We start from the raw sequence: 20,000 nt of genomic DNA, 5'->3' as shown, positions 1-20,000 counted from the left end.
TCGTTTCCAAAAACACAAGACAGAATTTTCATGACTTGAATGACATCAATATCTTGTGATGCATGAACACACACTGTTGGATATTGTTAGATACTAGATCAATTAAATCTAATTTTTTTTTAGGTTTTACCAAGACTTTACTTTCTAGAGGTCCCAAAGTTGATGGATTAGTGAAAGGTGCTATAGACATTACAAAACAAAAGAGAATTACTATTATTAGTAGTAATAATATTATAATTTTTTTTTACAAATAGTACAGTATAATAGTGAGAACATACTAAAACATCCAGGTGATGATAATGTCACAAGACAATGAATATTTTTAATCATTTTTGGGGTGATTTATGACCTGGACAGGATTATATGAATGAGAGATATTGATAACTCACGGTCTGTAGCTGAGACTGTAGGGGGGGCTGGTCACCATCATTTGACTGAGTGCTGATACAATGACCAGGATGAGGATGGGCATCACCTGCATGAGGAGAGCAAGACCACCCTACACACACACACACACACACACACACACACACACACACACACACACACACACACACCTCTAATCAAAAACATACCAATGCTGCCCTCTAGTGTTGCATTCACAAAATAACACGTCTACTCTCCACAACACACCTTTGACTAAATGAGGATTATAAGACACACACACACACACACACACACACACACATCCAATAATCATTTAATCTTTAAAACTCTACTGACGTCCTCAAAGCATCTCAGAGCTGATCAGATGTTCCTCACCCCTCTCTGTTCTCCTCGCTCGCCCTGTTGCTGATTAAAGCGCATTCTTCCATTACTGTGCATGTGAACATTACCTGAAACAAACCAAACAGATGCATGTCTTTACAGAGTGTCGGAGGAATGCACGAGGTCTGATAATGATCGAATCCAACCCAGCACACGCTCTGACTGACACGGAGATGAAGCTACGGGCTCGACCATCCAAATAAACCTCCGCACACACACACTCAGACTCACTAGAAGGAAATCCTCCTCCGAAGAACATGTTAAAGAGATCTTCAGGAGAGATATCTGCTTCAAACTGTGCGTTCTGATGGCTGGATCTGCCCGCGCTGCTCCGCTGCTCTCCGAACTGATCGTACTGCCGCCGCTTCTCCACATTAGATAAAACTGCATACGCGTTTCCTATCGCTATAACGGAAGAAACACAATTATAGTGACAGAATTGCACAAATAAACAGCTGTGTTTTTAAAGAAACAGTCATCAATAATCTGGAAATGGATCCATGTTATAACTGAGATAAATGGCGGGCCGCTGTACCTTTAAATGCCTCGGTCGCCCCCGGGGCACGATTCTTATCGGGGTGAAACTTTAATGCCAGTTTTCTGTACGCTTTCTTCAGGTCGTCTTCTGAAGCATCTTTCTGCACGCTGAGAATCTCATAATAGTTCTTGCATTGCTTTATTCTGGCAAACGCAGAAAACAGAGCATTTTTAAGAACATACAATATTGTGTAATGCTTTAAAAAAAATGTTTGGCAGGGTTTATATGGAATAGTTTAGGACATTTAACACGGTGTGTCCAAAACACAAATCATCTCTAGTATACCGGTCACCGGTTCTGCTCGCCCCGCTCCGAACGGGACTCGAACCGGCGTCTCGGGAGGCGGGTGCGCTAACAAGGAGGCTAAAGCATCTAGCCTCTAGCATCAGTCGCTAGCGTACATCTTCAGGTCAGGAGAGTGAGGTTTGAGGTCCACCAACTTTTGGGTGGAGGTGGGCCCTTAGAGATAATTGGCCCCAGGGCATTTCAAATTGGGATACAAATAAATAAATAAATATTAAGATTATGTTGTGGATATAGCTGCTTGATTTCATATATATTTTCGGGCTGTCAATTTAACACGTTAATGTAGTGCAATTAATGATGTGAAAATTAAAGTGTTAAAAATTACCCCAATTAATCAAGCCCCCGATGCGTACTATGGACGTGCACGAGTAATAGACTAATCGAGTACTCATTCTGTAAAGATTGCTAAATATATTACAAATTGATTTTTGCATTGAATACTTTCCTTCTCAATCTCTCACATCTTGCAGTAACATCTCTGTCCACCGGGGGCGCTGTGGACGAGTGTCGTCGAGGTGCTGGATGAGAGAAGAAGATGGCGTCTGTCTAGTCTAGTGTAGCACTAGCAATACTCTATTGATATTCAGTTCTTGTTGGAGTCATGCAAGCCAACGGACGAGGATCTGATTTTATGGTGGAAAGAAAATACGAAGCGGTACGAGAAACTCGGAAGCTGATCGGACCAGTTTGTGTAAACGGGCATCGTTAGATATCAAAACAAATTTTATAAAAAGCCAACTTTCACCACTTGTTTTTCTAAGACTCCAAGTTTATTTATGTGCATTACCCTAATGCCGTCATTGGTTTCTGTGTTTCTAGGTTCCGGGTAAATGCGGTAAGTGTAAAAAAAATATTTTTTTATTATTTGTATTAGTTTATTTTTCATTAAAATAATTTCCACATAAGAAAATCATAGTTTGTTGAAGTTATCTAATTTTGAAACCGTTCTTGCAAAAAATATGCATTTCACGTACCTGTCATATTTATTATTTTTAATTTAAACGTTAATTTATGAGTAAGGAATGTTCCTGCTATCGGACTAATTTAAAGGGACAGTACACCCAAAAATGAAAATTCTCTCATTATTTACTCACCCTCAGCACATCCCAGGTGTGTTTGTCTTTCTTTCTTCTGCTGAACACATTTGCAGAAAATAGAAATATATCTCAGCTCAGTCGGTCCTTATAATGCAAGTGGATGGTGACCAGAGTTTTGAAGCTCTTAAATCACAGACAGTCATCATAAATGTCATCCATACGACTCCAGCGGTTAAATTAATGTCTTCTAAAGTGATACGGTCACTTTTGTTGCGAAAAAAGTTTTTTAACTAGAATCCAACGCTTCAGGAGAGGGTGGAGATCACACGGTCTCTTGCGTGATGTATTCGCGTTTACCGCTCCTCACCAGAAGCATAATTTAGAGTAAAAAAAAGTACTTAAATATTTATCTTTTTCGCACCAAAAGTGATCATTTCGCTTTATAAGACATTAATTGAACCGCTGGAGTCGTATGGATCACATTTCTACTGACTGTCTGTGACTTTTGGAGCTTCAAAACTCTGGTCACCATCCACTTGCATTATAAGGACCGACTGAGCTGAGATAATTCTCTATTTTTCTTCAAATGTGTTCTGAAGAAGAAAGAGAGTCAGACACACCTGGGATAGCATGAGAGTGAGTAAATAATGAGAGAATTTATATTCATTTATATTTTATACTGAATTTAAAATCCTGCGAATCCCGCTCATGGTGGGTCGAGCAGGACCGGTTACACCTACGCAGATATTTTTGAGCAATATGACATGTGGACGTGGGGTCGTACGAGGTTAAGGTAGCAAACAGAGACGGTTTCATTGTAAATGTCAGAGACAGGGTGGAAAATGGTGATGGATAACTACATTATGACTGTTTTTGATGCTAGAAATCTTGACTAACGTTTCAATTGGACCTTAGGGAAAAAGCTAAACAAATGTAAGGTAGGACTCCTGTGGAAAGGACTTACAGGGGGTTGTTTAGCCTGACCTCTGACCCCAGATATTTTACCATCAAACAGAACCTGACAGACGACAAACAAAAGTTCTGATAATAAACTGCTGGCACCTTCTAACAGCCTCAGCCTGTTCAGGCGTGTATGGTTTGCTGGCGTCGGTGCCGTTCTCCGCAGGGGTCGTGCCGTTAGACCTGCGCTGACGGGCTTCTGTTCCATCAGCGCCTTCTGTAGACGCGGTCTCATCCAGAGACTCCAGCAACTCTGAGAAACAAGTGGGACACAGTATACATCAATACTCAAAAGGAAACATGACAACTCAGCTCAAAATCTAGTGAGCTCCCTATTTAGGTACCATTTCTGGGGCATCATACACCCGTTTTAAGTCATATTGAGCTGCCAATGTAACGGTAGCCAGCTGGTACATAGTTCCCCTGGCCTCAAGAGGCGCATTAGAGGCTGTAGCCTTTAGCCTCCTCATTAGCATACCCGCCTCCCATGCCTGACATCCCGGTTCGAATCCCGGTCGGAGCAGGTTGTGCAGGACTGGTTACAGTGGTGCCGTGACCCCGATGGGAGTGAGGTTTAAACCTCACTTCCTCAAGAAGTGCACTAGCGACTGATGCTAGAGGCTGTAGCCTTTAGACTCCTCATTAGCATACCTGCCTCCCATGCCTGACATCCCGGTACGAATCCCGGTCGGAGCAGGTTGTGCAGGACTGGTTACAGTGGTGCCGTGACCCGGGTGGGAGTGAGTGTAACGGTAGCCAGCTGATAAGGTAGCTGTGCAGTGTGTAAACCTCACTCCCCTGGCCTCAAGATGCCCACTAGCGACTGACGCCTTTAGCCTCCTCGTTAGCACGCCTGCGTCCCGTGCCAGAGACCCCGGTTCGAATCCCGCTCATGGTGGGTAGAGCAGGACCGGTTACACCTACACAGATATTTTTGAGCAATACTATTTCTAAAACGCTGGACGTACCTGTCATAGTGACATGCTGACTAATTAGGGAGCACACTAGGTTTAGAGACACAGTCAGATTAGCATGATAGTTGCATATAATCTATCCTGTATGCAAGAGTTACATGATCACTACTATAACAGGACAACACACACACACACACACACACACACACACACACACACACACACACACACACACACACACACACACACACACACTACAATTAATTATCTGTTAAGACAGAAGACCAGATTTGGGCCAATCAATCGGACATAAAGGAACACAAACACATAACATCTGACTCAACCCAATTTAGATAAATTAATGTACAATAAACAAAGGCATATAACGCGTTTAAAAAGGTTTACAAACGTTCCGTCTGTGTTCAGTGCTATAGTAGTGAATGAGGGCGGTCGCGGCCGTGAATTAGCCGGGTTCAGTGCGCTCACCCTGGGCTCGGTGAGTCGGGAAAAGCCGCTGCGCTTTCTCCAGGAACCTTCGCGCTTTCTCCGGATGCGCGTTCTTCAGCGCTCCGAGCGCGATGTCGATACATCTCTCCGCTTCATCCCTGTTCACTTCCATCACTGAACTACTCAGAAACGCAGTTAATTAAATATATCCACATATACAGCACCATTGAGCGACAAATGTTGACAACTGTGACACAAATGCGTGTTCTCTTCTAGAGGGCGCTCGTTGGCTCAGATAACACAATCCCCTTTGAGATGCATTCAAGTCTAATGACGCATACATTTTTGCATTTCATCTATAATAATTTGAATATATTACTTACTTGGAGTTGTAATTGACGTTTGTTGTAATCCGCTCCAGCTATCTCTATAAAATCGATTTTACAAAACGCCTTATTCTGTAATCACGAACGTCTGTGATTGGTCTATCGCAAAAGGCGCTGAGAAAAGAATCAGATACAAGCGACAACACTATATTCATTCTACCCAAGTCTTTTAGAGGCAAGTCAGTCCACTCGGTGACAATCTTTGGAACGCTCCCTTGCACTTGGCATTAAAAGTGCAGCTCCTGTCTACTGGAATGGGGAAAGACCAAAATCTCAGGAACGGTTGGTCAAGATTGCAATCAAAGAACTTATTTCAAATCAGCAGTTAAATCTGACAACACTGGTTTCATAAATTGTGCCTCTTTAGGAATTTTTTACTTTTTCTTTTTTTATCACTTTTATCAATAACGCAAATTTGACTGACAGGCAATGTATCTGTATCTGAAAGGTGATTGGTTCTTTTCCCTGTAAGGCGGGGCTATGTTTATCATATTTGTTACTAAGAGCTGTTCAGCCGTGAATGGGTAGGAGGAGAAAGCAAAATTAAAGAATTCTGAGCAAATTCACATTCAAATAAACTATTCAAGCGCTAAATTAATTTTCATTTGCTCAAAATGAATTTATCTTAGCAAGAAGATACATTGCTTTACAAAACTGAGTTCAAGCATGAATGTATAAAATAACTAATATCATCTTGCACGTCAATAATTTTTTTTTGTGCACTCAAAAACTTTTGTGTTCAAAATATCTTCTTGCATGTGCAGAATTGTGGCATATATATATATATATCTCCATATGGTACAACTTCAAATGTGGCCTGGACAATAATTTACACCTGAATAATGATATTGATAAAATCAATATACATAGAATTATTATTTTGTTTTCATTTAATTAAAATCACACCATATTGTTCTTTAAACCCAGCTAACCAGTTAGCTAAATAACTAAATTCCGCCCAATTCGAGTTTTTCATCTTCGTGTTGAAGCCTTTCTATCAACGTTTTCTATTTCTATGTATAACAGTTTGACCAGGCGACAAATGATGACGTATACAAACGCGACAATAAATGCCCCGAAATAACGGCGCTATTAAATGAAAATACAATGACATATTTCAGGAAGAGCGTTATTTATTTTCATTATATGGAGTTATTAATATGTTAGATTAATATGAGATATAATGATCCAACGTCATGCGTGATGAAGTCATGTTTAATGACGTATAAAAGCGTGTAAATCATCACATAATAATTATAAAGTTTGTGGGCAGGTGTTGTTGTTTTTCAATATCACACTAGATCGCGCTGTAGGTCACTTATAAAACATTATTTTGCCAATCCCATGCTTTTTCTTATTTTTTTATTGGGAAGAAACGTCATATACATACTGTATATCATTGCGTATGAAAGTGGTAAACGTCTTTAACACTGTGGTATTACTTATAAAGGGTAAACATGGGAGAAGTTATAATTTGGGGAATAATTATTTTTATTATTATTATTTTAATCAAATGCAGCCAACATTTATATTTTGTATTTATATTTATGTTTTTAAAATCTAGGTCAATTTCTGTTGCGTTAGATCTGCTATATAAATACATTTGGACTTCACTTGACTTACATATTGTCGATCGTCTGAGTTTAACTGTAAAATGACTTTAATATGATCTCAGTTGTTCTCTCTGGACAGCAATGAGATGAAATGAGTGCAAAGTTTCTCCTGACCCCCCTAAAAACTGTGAGATTTGCCAAGATCCCAAAGTCTGCAATCATGTCATAAATTTCAACATGAATTTCTAACATACCTCTAACCCATTAAAACTTTAAAAGCATTTACTGTACTGCATGATGTTCAGATGAGACCAAAAGTCCAAAATGAGCTCACTCTTGCATGCCAACATGATTGATCTCTGGATCAGATGATCTCGTGGATTGATCAGTATCTTCTTTGTATCAGTTTCTCATCTGGACATTTGGCAGAATTTCCCATGACATGCACTGATGGACAGATTACAGACCGGGTGCAAGAGTTCAAAAACACTCAAGTCTGATCCAAGATGTTGATAAAACATTACAAATGTCAGCTTCATTAATGTCTTATGGCATGAGGGGAGAATAGAATAGAATAGAATAGAATGTATAAATGTAGAAATGTAACAGCTCAGATGTTCCAGACCTGTGAGAATATAGAAACGCATTCCTGTTATACTGACCCAGAATTATAGTAAATAAAATACAGATGATATCATGTTTACAATCAGAGCAGGATATATCAGCCTTATCAATAAAACCATAAAGATCGTAACAAGCGTGACATGGTTAAACAGAAACAGACTAAATGTGCTTCTAAACTAGACAAAAACACTTTATATAACTGAGCCGAAAAGATAATAAATAACAGTATTTAATTACATTTTTCGCAACAATAAGAAGACGTAGAATGCACATAGAATACAAGACGCAATTAATAAAACTAGAAAACACCATCATTATTCAAACATCAGTATTAAACGAAATATTTCCCTTCCAAAAACGTAAAAATAAAAAATGTGCGCAAGGATTCGTTGTTTTGAATCGTTTATTTTATAGGAACCGTCGGAACGAAGTGATTCACCAAAATGAATCGGACATCCCAACGCTATTTACAGCATGTAGCATTTTGTTACTTTACGTCGCTATTTGTTGGAAAAGTAGTTTATTACTAGGAAAACGTCACTTTTTAGAACACTATTAAATAAAGTTAGTAGCGTCACTAATTTAAGTTACACAATTTGGTCAATGTTGGTCTAACAATTTTCAGTGTATTAAGAGTATTTATATATTAACAATTTTTTTTCGTTACACATTAAAGACGTAGAACGCACGTTGAACAATAAACAAAGTTAATACAAATGTAAAATATTATCAATATTCAAACATCATCGATATTTAACAAATTATTTCCCTTAAAAAAAAAAAAAGAATAAGATGAAGCAAAATGTCATACGCGAACTTCTGCGCAGTGACTTATTTGAATTGTTTTGAATCGTTTCTTTTATATGAACCGTCGGAACGAAGTGATTCACCAAAATGAATCGGACATCCCAACGCTATTTACAGCATGTAGCATCTCATTACTTTACGTCGCTATTTGTTGGAAAATGAAGTTCGTTACTAGAAAAACGACGCTTTAGTTAGTAGCGTTTCTATAATTTAAAAGTTACACAATTTGGTCAATAGATAATATAGATGTTGAACAAAGAATAATAAACACAAATAATAAAACTAGATAACATCATCTTTATTGAAACATCATTCAATATTGAATTAAAATAATAAGAAGAAGACTTAAAATGCCGTACAACTTCTGCGCAAGGACTCAAACGCAAATTGTTTAATCAAGCCTCCGCATCTGAGACCGTCAACCCGCGCATCTTATCACGTGACTTGTTGAGCGCGTTACCGTGGAGACATAGCACGTGTGGAGGCTTCACGCTATTCTCCGCGGCATCCACACACAACTCACCAGACAACCCATTGAGAGCGAGAACCACTAATCACCACCACGAGGAGGTTACCCCATGTGACTCTACCCTCCCTAGCAACCGGGCCAACTTGGTTGCTAAGGAGACCTGACTGGAGTCACTCAGCACGCCCTGGATTCAAACTCACGACTCCAGGTGTGACAGTCAGCGTCAATATTCGCTGAGATACCCAGACCCAACAATTTATGTATTTTTAAAACTATTTTATAAATGTATTTAAAAAAAAAATCATAAAGACATAATCTAAAATATTCTGCATGGGGCTGGGTCTAATTTGGGTAGTTGCAAGCCCACCATTGCCTACGCCACTGTAAAAAAAACAATGTAGCATTTTGTCACTCTACATCGCGATGTGTTGATAAAAAATACAATAAAAAGTAGTTAATTACAAAAACTGCACTTTAGTTAGTAGCGTCACTAATTTCGCGGCAGCCCGTTTCAGTCTATCACCTGCTGGACGCGGTTCGCGGCCGACCCACCGGGAAACGTCCCGGTTCTCCCTATGGCCAGTCCGCCCCAGGGCATCACAGGTCTGGATTGAACATTTAAAACTGACGATAAACCAGATTATGTCAAAAACCACACGTTTGGTCAACACTGTACATATTTGCAGTGTCTTGCGAGTATTTGGATTGATATTGAACAATATTTGGGAGTTTGGACACATCAGTTTGGGCATATCCCTTTCCCCTGTGGAGCATAATTTGGACTGAACAATAAAAGCTGCGCAACACATGATTACATGATTCCGTTTGCAACAGGGAGAAATAACACTCATGCCAGAGGGAGTCTGAGCTCCTGTTGATTGGTTAGAGAGGAGCAACTCCTCACCGGTGGGGTGAGCGGATTCACGGTATAAATTAAGCACACAGTCGGTGAGGTGCAGTGCTCGTGACGGCACCGCTGAAGTTCGGATGTTCACGGATGATGTTGGCATGAACTGAATACAGAGAACAAGAACATCAGACGAACACCAGCCAATCAGATCCTTCGTGTTAGGTGGCATCAAACTCCCCGTCCAATCGCAGAGCAGAGTTGCTGGAGTGTGAAGCGCATCACCATCACCAGCGGCAGTTTGCGCACAGTTACGCGCGTCTCAGAGGCTTCGCATTTGGATATCGCTGCTCTAAAACGGCGTTGTTTTAGTTCGTTTGCACACCAGCACTGAATTTACACCCATCCACAGCAGCAGCGGTTCGGAATCGCCCGGTGAGTATTCCGTTTCTCTCTAAAACCAAACGCGTTTATTCACGCGCACAGATGTTTGCTGCGTAGTTGCATGTGTGGCACAGTTAACTCGCGTGCGCTCATACACGGGCGTGAATTAAAGCAATACTTGTGTGTGTGTTTGTGTTTGACAGTGATCATCATCATGACTGACTCGGATGTTAAAGCTCCATTAATGCGCTCGGAACCAGAGACAGTGGAGGACGTGTTTGATAACACTTATAAAGAGAAAGAAGGCCCAAAACCACCCGTCGTCATAGTGTGGAGAAATGTCATTCTCATGAGTTTCTTGCATGTCGGCGCTTTGTATGGACTCTCCCTGATACCAGTTGCATGCACACTCACACTGGTGTGGTGTAAGTATCAAACATTACACACACACACACACACACACACACACACACACACACACACACGCACACACGCACACACACACACACACACTCTCAAAGGCATTTTACTCAACCACTTGTCCTTCAAATCCTACAAATGACTTACTTTCACCAAAGGAGATATTTTCCAGAATGTCAGAGCTGCTCTTTTCCACTCAATGATAGTGAATGGGGACTAGAGCTGTCAAGTTCTAATAATGCCCAATAAAATGAAACTCCTCTCATGCATATGCAATAACTCCTTTAAAGTGTCTAAATTTTAAAACAGTCCCTTCAAATCATGCGGCTTGTTGGGAAGATGTACGTTATTACTTGTTTAAGTGATCAGACGTTGTTTTTTTACCTGGTGGACGATAGAATGGATGAAAAATAGACCCATAGATTTGCACGGGTGTATACCTGTCACATTGTCTTCAGACACTGTACAAATCTAATTTAATATACTGAACAAAATGCCTCATAACTCATTGTCATGATTGATTTTGTTGGTGGTGAAGCATCTGCATTAAAACCGTATGTTTTTATAATAATATATGTGTTTTTTTCTAGCGGTCTTCTGCTCCGTGTACAGTGCTTTGGGCATCACCGCGGGCGCTCACAGGTTGTGGAGTCACAGATCATACAAAGCGTCTTTACCTCTGCGGATCTTTCTCGCTATCGGCAACACTATGGCCTTCCAGGTAACAAGTGTATTTTTTAATTATTACCCCCTTTATCCCAAATGTAGAATGCCCAATTCCCACTACTTATTTGGTCCTTGTGGTGGCACAGTTACACAATCCGGGTGGTGGAGGACGAGTTTCAGTTGCCTCCGCGTCTGAGACCGTCAATCCGCGCATCTGATCATGTGACTCGTTGTGCATGACACCGCGGAGACTCACAGCATGTGGAGACTCATGCTACTCTCCATGATCCACACACAACTCACCACACGCCCCATTGAGAGAACCACTAATCACCACCACGAGGAGGTTACCCCATGTGACTATACCCTCCCTAGCAACCGGGACAATTTGGTTACCCCATGTGACTCTACCCTCCCTAGCAACCGGGACAATTTGGTTACCCCATGTGACTCTACCCTCCCTAGCAACCGGGACAATTTGGTTACCCCATGTGACTCTACCCTCCCTAGCAACCGGGACAATTTGGTTACCCCATGTGACTCTACCCTCCCGAGCAACCGGGACAATTTGGTTACCCCATGTGACTCTACCCTCCCTAGTAACCGGGCCAATTTGTTACCCCATGTGACTCTACCCTCCCTAGCAACCGGGACAAATTGGTTGCTAAGGAGACCTGGCTGGAGTCCGACTATTTCCACATTTTATAACATTAGTAATCAAAATCAAAACTAATTAAAACCCAATTACATCATTAGCAATGATTCATGGGATTGTAGTTCATTCATGAAAGAAATTAAAGGGACAGTACACCCAAAAGTATTAATTCTCTCATCATTTACTCACCCTCATGCCATCCCAGATGTGTTTGACTTTCTACTACAGAACACAAATGAAGATTTTTAGAAGAATATTTCAGCTCTGTCGCTCCATACAATGCAAGCGAATGGTGACCAGAACTTTGAAGCTCCAAAAAGCACACAAAGGCAGCATGAAAGTAATCCATGTGACTCCAGTGGTTTAATCCATGTCTTCAGAAGTGATATGATAGGCGTGGGTGAGAAACAGATCAATATTTGAGTCCTTTTTACTATAAATCTCCACTTTCACTTTCACATCCTTCTTATTTAGTTTTTGCCGAGTTGCATTGTTTGTGCACATCGACACCTACTAAGCAGGGAGGAGAATTTATAGTAAAAAAGGGCTTAAATATTGATCTGTTTCTCTCACACACCTATCATATCACTTCTGAAGACATGGATTAAACCACTGGAGTCACATGGATTACTTTCATGCTGCCTTTATGTGCTTTTTGGAGCTTCAACGTTCTGGTCACCATTCACTTGCATTATTTCAGCTCTTTCGCTCCATACATTCTTCTCAAAATCTTCATTTGTGTTCAGCAGAACAAAGAAAGTCAAACACATCTGGAACAGCATGAGGGTGAGTAAATGATGAGAGGATTTTCATTTACCCAGAATTATAGTAAATAAAATACAGATGATATCATGTTTACAATCAGAGCAGGATATATCAGCCTTAACAATAAAACCATAAAGATCGTAACAAGCGTGACATGGTTAAACAGAAACAGACTAAATGTGCTTCTAAACTAGACAAAAACACTTTATATAACTGAGCCGAAAAGATAATAAATAACAGTATTTAATTAAATTTTTCGCAACAATAAGAAGACGAGAATGCACATAGAATACAAGACGCTAATTAATAAAACTAGAAAACACCATCATTATTCAAACATCAGTATTAAACGAAATATTTCCCTTCCAAAAACTTAAAAATAAAAAATGTGCGTAAGGATTCGTTGTTTTGAATCGTTTATTTTATAGGAACCGTCGGAACGAAGTGATTCACCAAAATGAATCGGACATCCCAACGCTATTTACAGCATGTAGCATTTTGTTACTTTACGTCGCTATTTGTTGGAAAAGTAGTTTATTACTAGGAAAACGTCACTTTTTAGAACACTATTAAATAAAGTTAGTAGCGTCGCTAATTTAAGTTACACAATTTGATCAATGTTGGTCTAACAATTTTCAGTGTATTAAGAGTATTTATATATTAACAATTTTTTTTTCGTTACACATTAAAGACGTAGAACGCACTTAGAACAATAAACAAAGTTAATACAAATTTTGTATTTTATCAATATTTAACAAAATATTTCCCTTAAAAAAAAAAAAGAGACTATGATGACGTAAAATGCCATACAGGAACTTCTACGCAGTGACTTATTTGAATTGTTTTGAATCGTTTATTTTATATGAACCATCTTAATGAAGCGATTCACTAAAAACGTTATTTGAAACATGTAGCATTTTGTTACTTTACGTCGCTATTTGTTGGAAAAGTAGTTTATTACTAGGAAAACGTCACTTTTTAGAACACTATTAAATAAAGTTAGTAGCGTCGCTAATTTGAGTTACACAATTTGGTCAATGTTGGTCTAACAATTTTCAGTGTATTAAGAGTATTTATATATTAACAAATTTTTTTCGTTACACATTAAAGACGTAGAACGCACTTAGAACAATAAACAAAGTTAATAGAAATTTTTCTCTTTGGGTGAACTGTCCCTTTAAGTCCTTTGTCTGATTTTCAAAGTTCGTGATATTGTGATTCACCCCAGAGCTGGTTGGTTTGGTTCATGGTGCACAAACTCTTTTATGAAGGATTTTTTGAAAAAACTATGCAAAAAAAAAAGGAATACTTCCAGAACCAAGATGGCTGAAAAAGTGGGCGGGGCTATCTGTTTTTTGTTCAGTTGGAGCAGTGGAAGGGGGGTAGAAATGTTGAGAAACCTGTTTGGAGAATAATCATTATGTCCTGTTCTGGTGCAGAATGACATCTATGAATGGACACGTGATCATCGCGTTCACCACAAATACTCTGAGACGGACGCCGACCCTCACAATGCCGTGAGAGGTTTTTTCTTCGCTCACATTGGCTGGCTGCTGGTTCGCAAACATCCTGACGTCATCGAGAAGGGACGCAAGCTGGAGCTCAGTGACCTGAGGGCTGATCAAGTCGTCATGTTTCAGAGGAGGCGAGTATGACGATGGGTTGGTTGTGACGGGTCTATGTCAGACTAAAACATGTATTAACGCTCTCTTCTCTCTCAGGTACTACAAGCTGTTGGTGCCATTGGCGTGTTTCTTCTTCCCCATGTTTGTGCCGTGGTATATGTGGGGGGAGTCGCTGTGGGTGGCGTATTTCATACCTGCCATTCTCAGGTACACGATGGTGTTGAACGCCACCTGGCTGGTGAACAGCGCTGCACATATGTGGGGCAACCGACCCTACGACAGCAACATTAACCCCAGGGAGAACAGCTTCGTCACCTTCAGTGCAATAGGTACGTTGAGTTTTTTTGTCATTAAAATACTATTTCATGCAACAATACTCTGAAACTCTTTTACAGACATGTATCTTTAACTACACGCTGTCATGTGAAACAACCGGTCCTTATTACACATGGGGCTTAAAATCAATTCAACATTTTTATCAAATTAAATAAATAATTGGCTGATTTTTGTGTGTGTGTGTGTATATATATATATATATATATTTCAAGAGAGGCCCTCAAATAGTATATAATGATTAAATGACTATTTTAAACAAATATAGGTTGCAACGGGTCTAAAGGCCTCCCCGGGGTAAAAGGCACATTTTATTTTATTTTGAGGTAATAAGATCTAATATTGAATAAAAATAATTAATATAACACATTTATGTATTTAATGAAAATCCCTGAAATTATTATTGTTTTGAAATAATAATAATTATTATTATTATAATATTTTGAATTTATTATTATATTTGAAATAATAATAATAATTATTATTATTATTATTTTTGAAATTATTATTTTTGTTATTATATTTTTTAAGAACAGTGAAAGATAGTATTTGGGGTAAAAATAATTTAAAAAAGCCCCATTTTAAACAAAAAAAAACATTTCTGACGTGGGGCGAAAAGATTTGTTCTGTAGAATGTTCAAAATGGGCTCATAATGACTCGTCCAATCACAACGGAGATGTGTTTGTTTATAGAATACTAGAGATGTTATGGAATGCCGAAATGGTCATTTTGAATAAATGTTATTTTAATTTGTTACTCAATCAAGCATCTTGCTGTCTTAAAAGCATTTGCATTAGTTGCCTAATTTAACCCTATATTTATCGCCCCGGTAACCCCACTATGCCAACTTTTTAAATGTATTTTTTTTTTTTTTTTATCAAAACAACCTTCTGTTATCATTTATTTTCAAACAAATTATGTTACTACAAATTCACTCTTGAAGCACTTCTTGCATGGTTGCATCGCATCATAAACATGTTGTTGCGTCAAATTAAAGCTGAATTTTGTCATTTTTGTGACGTTAGCGCCAGCGAATGCAATTGCAAATATAAACAATGTTTTTAAAACAGCTTTCTGAATGGCCCCTCGTCTGTAGTTGTTCAGATAGTCCCGCCTCCAACTCACGCCATTGGTTGAGAAGCGTTGTTGGGGCGGGTCTTAGCAGCTCCTTTAAAACAAATCGATGGACTGGGTAGCTTCGCGAGTATTGATGTTGACTATCACACCTGGTCTCCTTAGCAACCAAATTGGGCCGGTTGCTATGGAGGGTCTGGTATCTCGGCGAGTATTGACGCTGACTATCACACCTGGAGTCGCGAGTTCGAATTCAGGGCATGCTGAGTGACTCCAGCCGGTCTCCTTAGCAACCAAATTGGCCTGGTTGCTAGGGAGGGTAGAGTCACATGGGGTAACCTCCTCGTGGTGGTGATTAGTGGTTCTCTCAATGGGCGTGTGGTGAGTTGTGAGTGGATCGTGGAGAGTAGCATGAGCCTCCACATGCTGTGAGTCTTTAGCATCGGTAAAGGCTTCTCCGAATCGGTCTGTAGAGTATTTATTGATCATGCATTTAGTTCAAATGTTGATGAATCGTCTCATGGTTTTCCTTTCTCAGGCGAAGGCTATCATAACTACCACCACACCTTTCCGTACGACTACGCCTCCAGTGAGTTCGGGTGGAGACTCAACCTGACCACCTGCTTCATCGACTTCATGTGTTTTCTGGGTCTGGCCAGAGACCGCAAGCGCGTGTCCAAAGAGCTGGTGCTCGCCCGCGTCCAGCGCACCGGAGACGGCAGTCACAGAAGTGGCTAAGCCCTCGCTTCACGTCCCGAAAAACTGCAGACAAGAAAACCGGAGGACGATCAGCCCTTCCTTAGATGGGAGTTTCAACAACGTTGAAGCTTCTGCTCTACATTCATCCTCTGATGTCAGACGACGACAAACTTTTTTTTTTGTTCTTCCCCCAGTCTAGTCTGTGAAGCTTTCGTACAGGTGTTCGACCTGTTTGTGTAGCACTAATTCTTATTTGTTTTCGGCTTCTTCTCTACTTTAATTCTAAATAGATGTGACGCCCGCGTCTTGAGCTCTTGCAGCTGATGTGCCTCAATGCAGCAGATAAACACGGCTCCCAGAAACAGGCCGACGACCCGGTGACCCTCCGGGGGCCTTTATGTGTGCGACATCTTACAGATCTAGCTGTGCAATTTGGGAGAAATTAAATAGATTTACTCTTTAACTGCTGCAGCACCCTAGTGTAGTTGTACTAAACTAAAGTAAGCCAGATGTGTATTATTGTCATGCATATGGTGGCATCTTACCAGATCTAGCTGTGCAATTGGGAGGAAATTCAACATTTAATTTTGGGGTTTTTGTTGTTAGCATACTTGCACAATTTGCTCATTCTGTAGAGCTTTGGAGAAATCGTTGAGTTGAAGAAGTAGGTAAATTACAATGTTCTTGAGCAGCACATAATTTGTGTTTTGATTGCTGCCGGTGCTCAAACAGAAAATACAATTCTGTGTTACCAGTATAGGTCGGGATTAATTTATTGACCAATTCACCGAGAGAAATGTTAAGCACGATTCATTTGTTAACCATAAATTACATTTTCTGATAACACTGAAGACTACGGAGAATTCTGGAAGGTATGTCTCATTCTTTGTCGTTGTTTTGATTGGGAGAGGTTCAAAGGAATTGAACATGACGATTCTTGAAATCTCAGTACTATAAAATTAACTGGTTGCTATTTTTATTGTAATGAATTGTGCAACAAAGGCTTTTTTGTTGTTGAGTTTTTGAGTCTATATTTGTTACTACTTTTCATCTAATTAATATGTCTGGACTTCAACGTTGTTGTAAGCATGTTCTATTAAAAACTCTCTTTTCTGATGCCAATAATAAAGACGAACTGACTGGCAGTAATGATAAAAATATCGGCTCTGCTGGTATTATTGTCATGGATAAGTGTGTTATTATGATGCCAAAAATGATTGTTTTGCATGTCGAATGTGTGAACTCTTGAGCTTTTTGCTCTGCTTCACCTATTCAAATCATGTATTTGCAGAGACATTGATATTTTGCCAATTCACTTGACAAGTTGTTTGGTAGCTAAGAATGATTTGGATTGTAGTTCCTAAAAACAGGAACTTTTATATTGAGCGTTTGAGTCCAGACAGCAACAATGTCTCCGCCTTGTTTTCACTATGACTCGGAGGCGCCAAGAAGCGGTTGTCAGATCTTTCATGCTGTAGGAGGCCGTTTAATGAAGCGAAGCCTTCAGTTAGTAAAACTAACGTGATGTTCATGTCTGTGATAACAGCCTGTTATAGTGAATAAACTCTTGCTTCATATTCGATATCTCGAAATAAAGTCTTAAGCAAAGAGCTTTTAAAATTTGACACTTGTCTGTCTGTGTACTTTCATCTGTATATTATTGTTTATTTGGATTGAGTTATGTTTTGTGTACATTATAATTAGATTTTTCTACACACCGTTTTATGCTAACGTAATTTCTGTGACACCTTGTTTTTAAACGGCTTTCCGAACACGCCCCCGCCTGCCGTTGGTCAAGAAACTAAAAGAGCGAGATAGCCATTGGTTGAGTCGTGTTGGTGGGCGGGACCTAAGCGTGTCGCAGACAGTGCTAACCGTCAACGGCTTGCTTCTAGTTTTATACATATTAATATGGGATGGGATAATTTAAATGCCAATTTACACACTTTAGCTTTAAGTGTATTACGTATATTAATTAATACAAATCTACATTAACTGGGAATATACGGCTAAATGCGGTTGTCACTCATTAAAATAGCTCTTTAATGAGCATAAAACACCACTTATGGTCAATAGCAGTTTATACAAACACATTTTTTTTTTTTTGTACAAAAACAAAAAAAAAAAGTAGGTTTGGCACCGATACTGACGTTTTTAGACGGATCAGGTATCAGACCGACGAGCCCAATCCAAACCTGATACTGTGTTAGTCATGTTTCTTACTGTCAAGATACAAAAATGCCATAAAAACACCATTAAAGTAGTTGATATGACTCGTGTATTTTATTCAAAGCCACGTGAAGGCGTGTGATAGCTTTGTGAATCACAAAAGCCTGTGTTTAATATGTAAATAGTACATTAGTGAATGGCGCTGCCCTGTTTACACACAATATCCGGTATTAATGTGTCTATTTTTAGCCTTCACGTGCTGTGTAATATTTGAGCACTACACAAGAACAACATCTCAGATGTAGATGCTCAATAGTTCGGTTAATTTATAATATGCATTTGTCCAGAATTTAAATAAGAAGCGAATTAAACTTCTGTGAACTAGCCCACAAACATACACATACACATGTAGGACTTCCGGAAGACTTCAGAATGTCAAAATAAAAGCACGAGGGGTTAAAAAGTTAAAGGTCACGATTGAGAAACATTACTGTTCTATTTCAAATTCTAAAAGTCAATAATAATAATAATAGTAAAAATATTAATAATAATGTATTATTATTTGTTTACAAAGTATAACAATATTTAAGTTGAATGGGTTTCAGAAATAACTGTGAAAATGAATCTGAATCCTTTAAAATCCAGATACAAAATTTAAAATAAATAAAACTGTTTCTTTTCTACTGAAGACTTGAAGACTGGCATTACTGTTAATTTAGCTGCTACTTTATCCAGTATACTAGTTAATAATAAAGTGTTGCTTAATAATCTATACATTTATATTGAAATAATGTGAAGTTAGAGGTTTGTGTTTCTTTACATATTAAAGTGTACTCCCAATTAGTTCCACACAATAATGGAAAGATATTCTAAACTGATTAAAAACAACAACAACAACAACAACACTGGTATTGGCCGATACTAAGATTTTCATATTTGAGATTTCGGAATCGGATCGGACGTGAAAAAGTGGTATTGGTGCATCAGGGAGGGATTACCGACCAGGCCAATGAGGGCCAGTGCCCAGAGGCCATTGACTACCAGGGGGCCCTTGAATACCCGGGGGTGCCCTGGGCTTTAAGGCAACGTGGTCTAGTTTGGTGCCCCCCCGCTTGAAAACCCTTTTGGGCATGAACAATGAACACCTTACCACCCAAACCCCCCACTCAACAACTTTTGGGTGGAAGGAATCCCTTGGAGATAGTGAATAGCGTGAATAGTGAATAGCGTCTGCGCTACGGGGCCTCGGGGAGGATCTGCCCCCACAGCTAAAATGTTATATTTGAGCAAACTATTATTTGTTTGCCATGTTTTTTTTCTCTGCTCAATATCCAGGATAAATCTGTAGCGTTGTTGTTTTCTATTGGATTCCTGCTGTTAAATAACTGCACATTACAGTACAATTCCACAGGTTGTAATTAACATTGAACTGCATGTCTGAGCTCGTCTGCAGAGATCCAGTGCCAGTGACATGAACTGCTGAATGTTCACTGGCACGTTCTCTCAGTGTCAGAGGCCTGTGAACTGCCATCTGTGGCACTATCAGATTCACA

The 20,000-nt window shown here is 39.4% G+C and overlaps 3 protein-coding genes across 3 annotated transcripts in view; 1 reads left to right on the top strand and 2 right to left on the bottom strand.

Moving 5' to 3' along the window:
• The window catches only part of LOC127633637 (dnaJ homolog subfamily B member 12-like), a 15,198-nt gene extending 9,948 nt beyond the window's left edge, over nt 1-5,250 (bottom strand). The window contains exons 1-6 of the mRNA XM_052112871.1: nt 5,010-5,250; nt 3,712-3,862; nt 1,304-1,449; nt 1,000-1,173; nt 763-836; nt 390-499 (exon numbers count right to left, since the gene is read on the bottom strand). Of these exons, the coding sequence (XP_051968831.1) occupies nt 390-499; nt 763-836; nt 1,000-1,173; nt 1,304-1,449; nt 3,712-3,862; nt 5,010-5,142 (788 nt within the window). The 5' untranslated portion in view covers nt 5,143-5,250. The remainder of the gene's footprint in view (nt 1-389; nt 500-762; nt 837-999; nt 1,174-1,303; nt 1,450-3,711; nt 3,863-5,009) is intronic.
• LOC127633615 (paladin-like) overlaps nt 1-20,000 on the bottom strand; it is a 319,141-nt gene that overhangs the window by 258,998 nt on the left and 40,143 nt on the right. The window lies entirely within an intron of this gene.
• On the top strand, nt 9,756-17,889 carry LOC127633639 (acyl-CoA desaturase-like). The gene is made up of 6 exons (XM_052112873.1): nt 9,756-10,091; nt 10,244-10,465; nt 11,051-11,181; nt 13,986-14,191; nt 14,268-14,500; nt 16,118-17,889. The coding sequence occupies exons 2-6, from the start codon at nt 10,255-10,257 to the stop codon at nt 16,315-16,317; spliced, it is 981 nt and encodes a 326-aa protein (XP_051968833.1). The 5' UTR covers nt 9,756-10,091; nt 10,244-10,254; the 3' UTR covers nt 16,318-17,889.

This window comes from Xyrauchen texanus, chromosome 40 (genome assembly GCF_025860055.1).
Source record: "Xyrauchen texanus isolate HMW12.3.18 chromosome 40, RBS_HiC_50CHRs, whole genome shotgun sequence".
NCBI lineage: Eukaryota > Metazoa > Chordata > Actinopteri > Cypriniformes > Catostomidae > Xyrauchen > Xyrauchen texanus.
The sequence above is the reverse complement of the archived record's forward strand: the minus strand, read 5'-3'. Positions and strand labels throughout refer to the sequence as shown.

What these genes read in the sequence shown, in the direction of transcription:
- LOC127633639 (XM_052112873.1), top strand. Translation starts at nt 10,255, where the DNA reads ATGACTGACTCGGATGTTAAAGCTCCATTAATGCGCTCGGAACCAGAG. An exon ending in GCAACACTATGGCCTTCCAG is followed by an intron (nt 11,182 to 13,985) that starts GTAACAAGTGTA and finishes GTTCTGGTGCAG; the next exon opens with AATGACATCTATGAATGGAC. An exon ending in CGTCACCTTCAGTGCAATAG is followed by an intron (nt 14,501 to 16,117) that starts GTACGTTGAGTT and finishes TTCCTTTCTCAG; the next exon opens with GCGAAGGCTATCATAACTAC.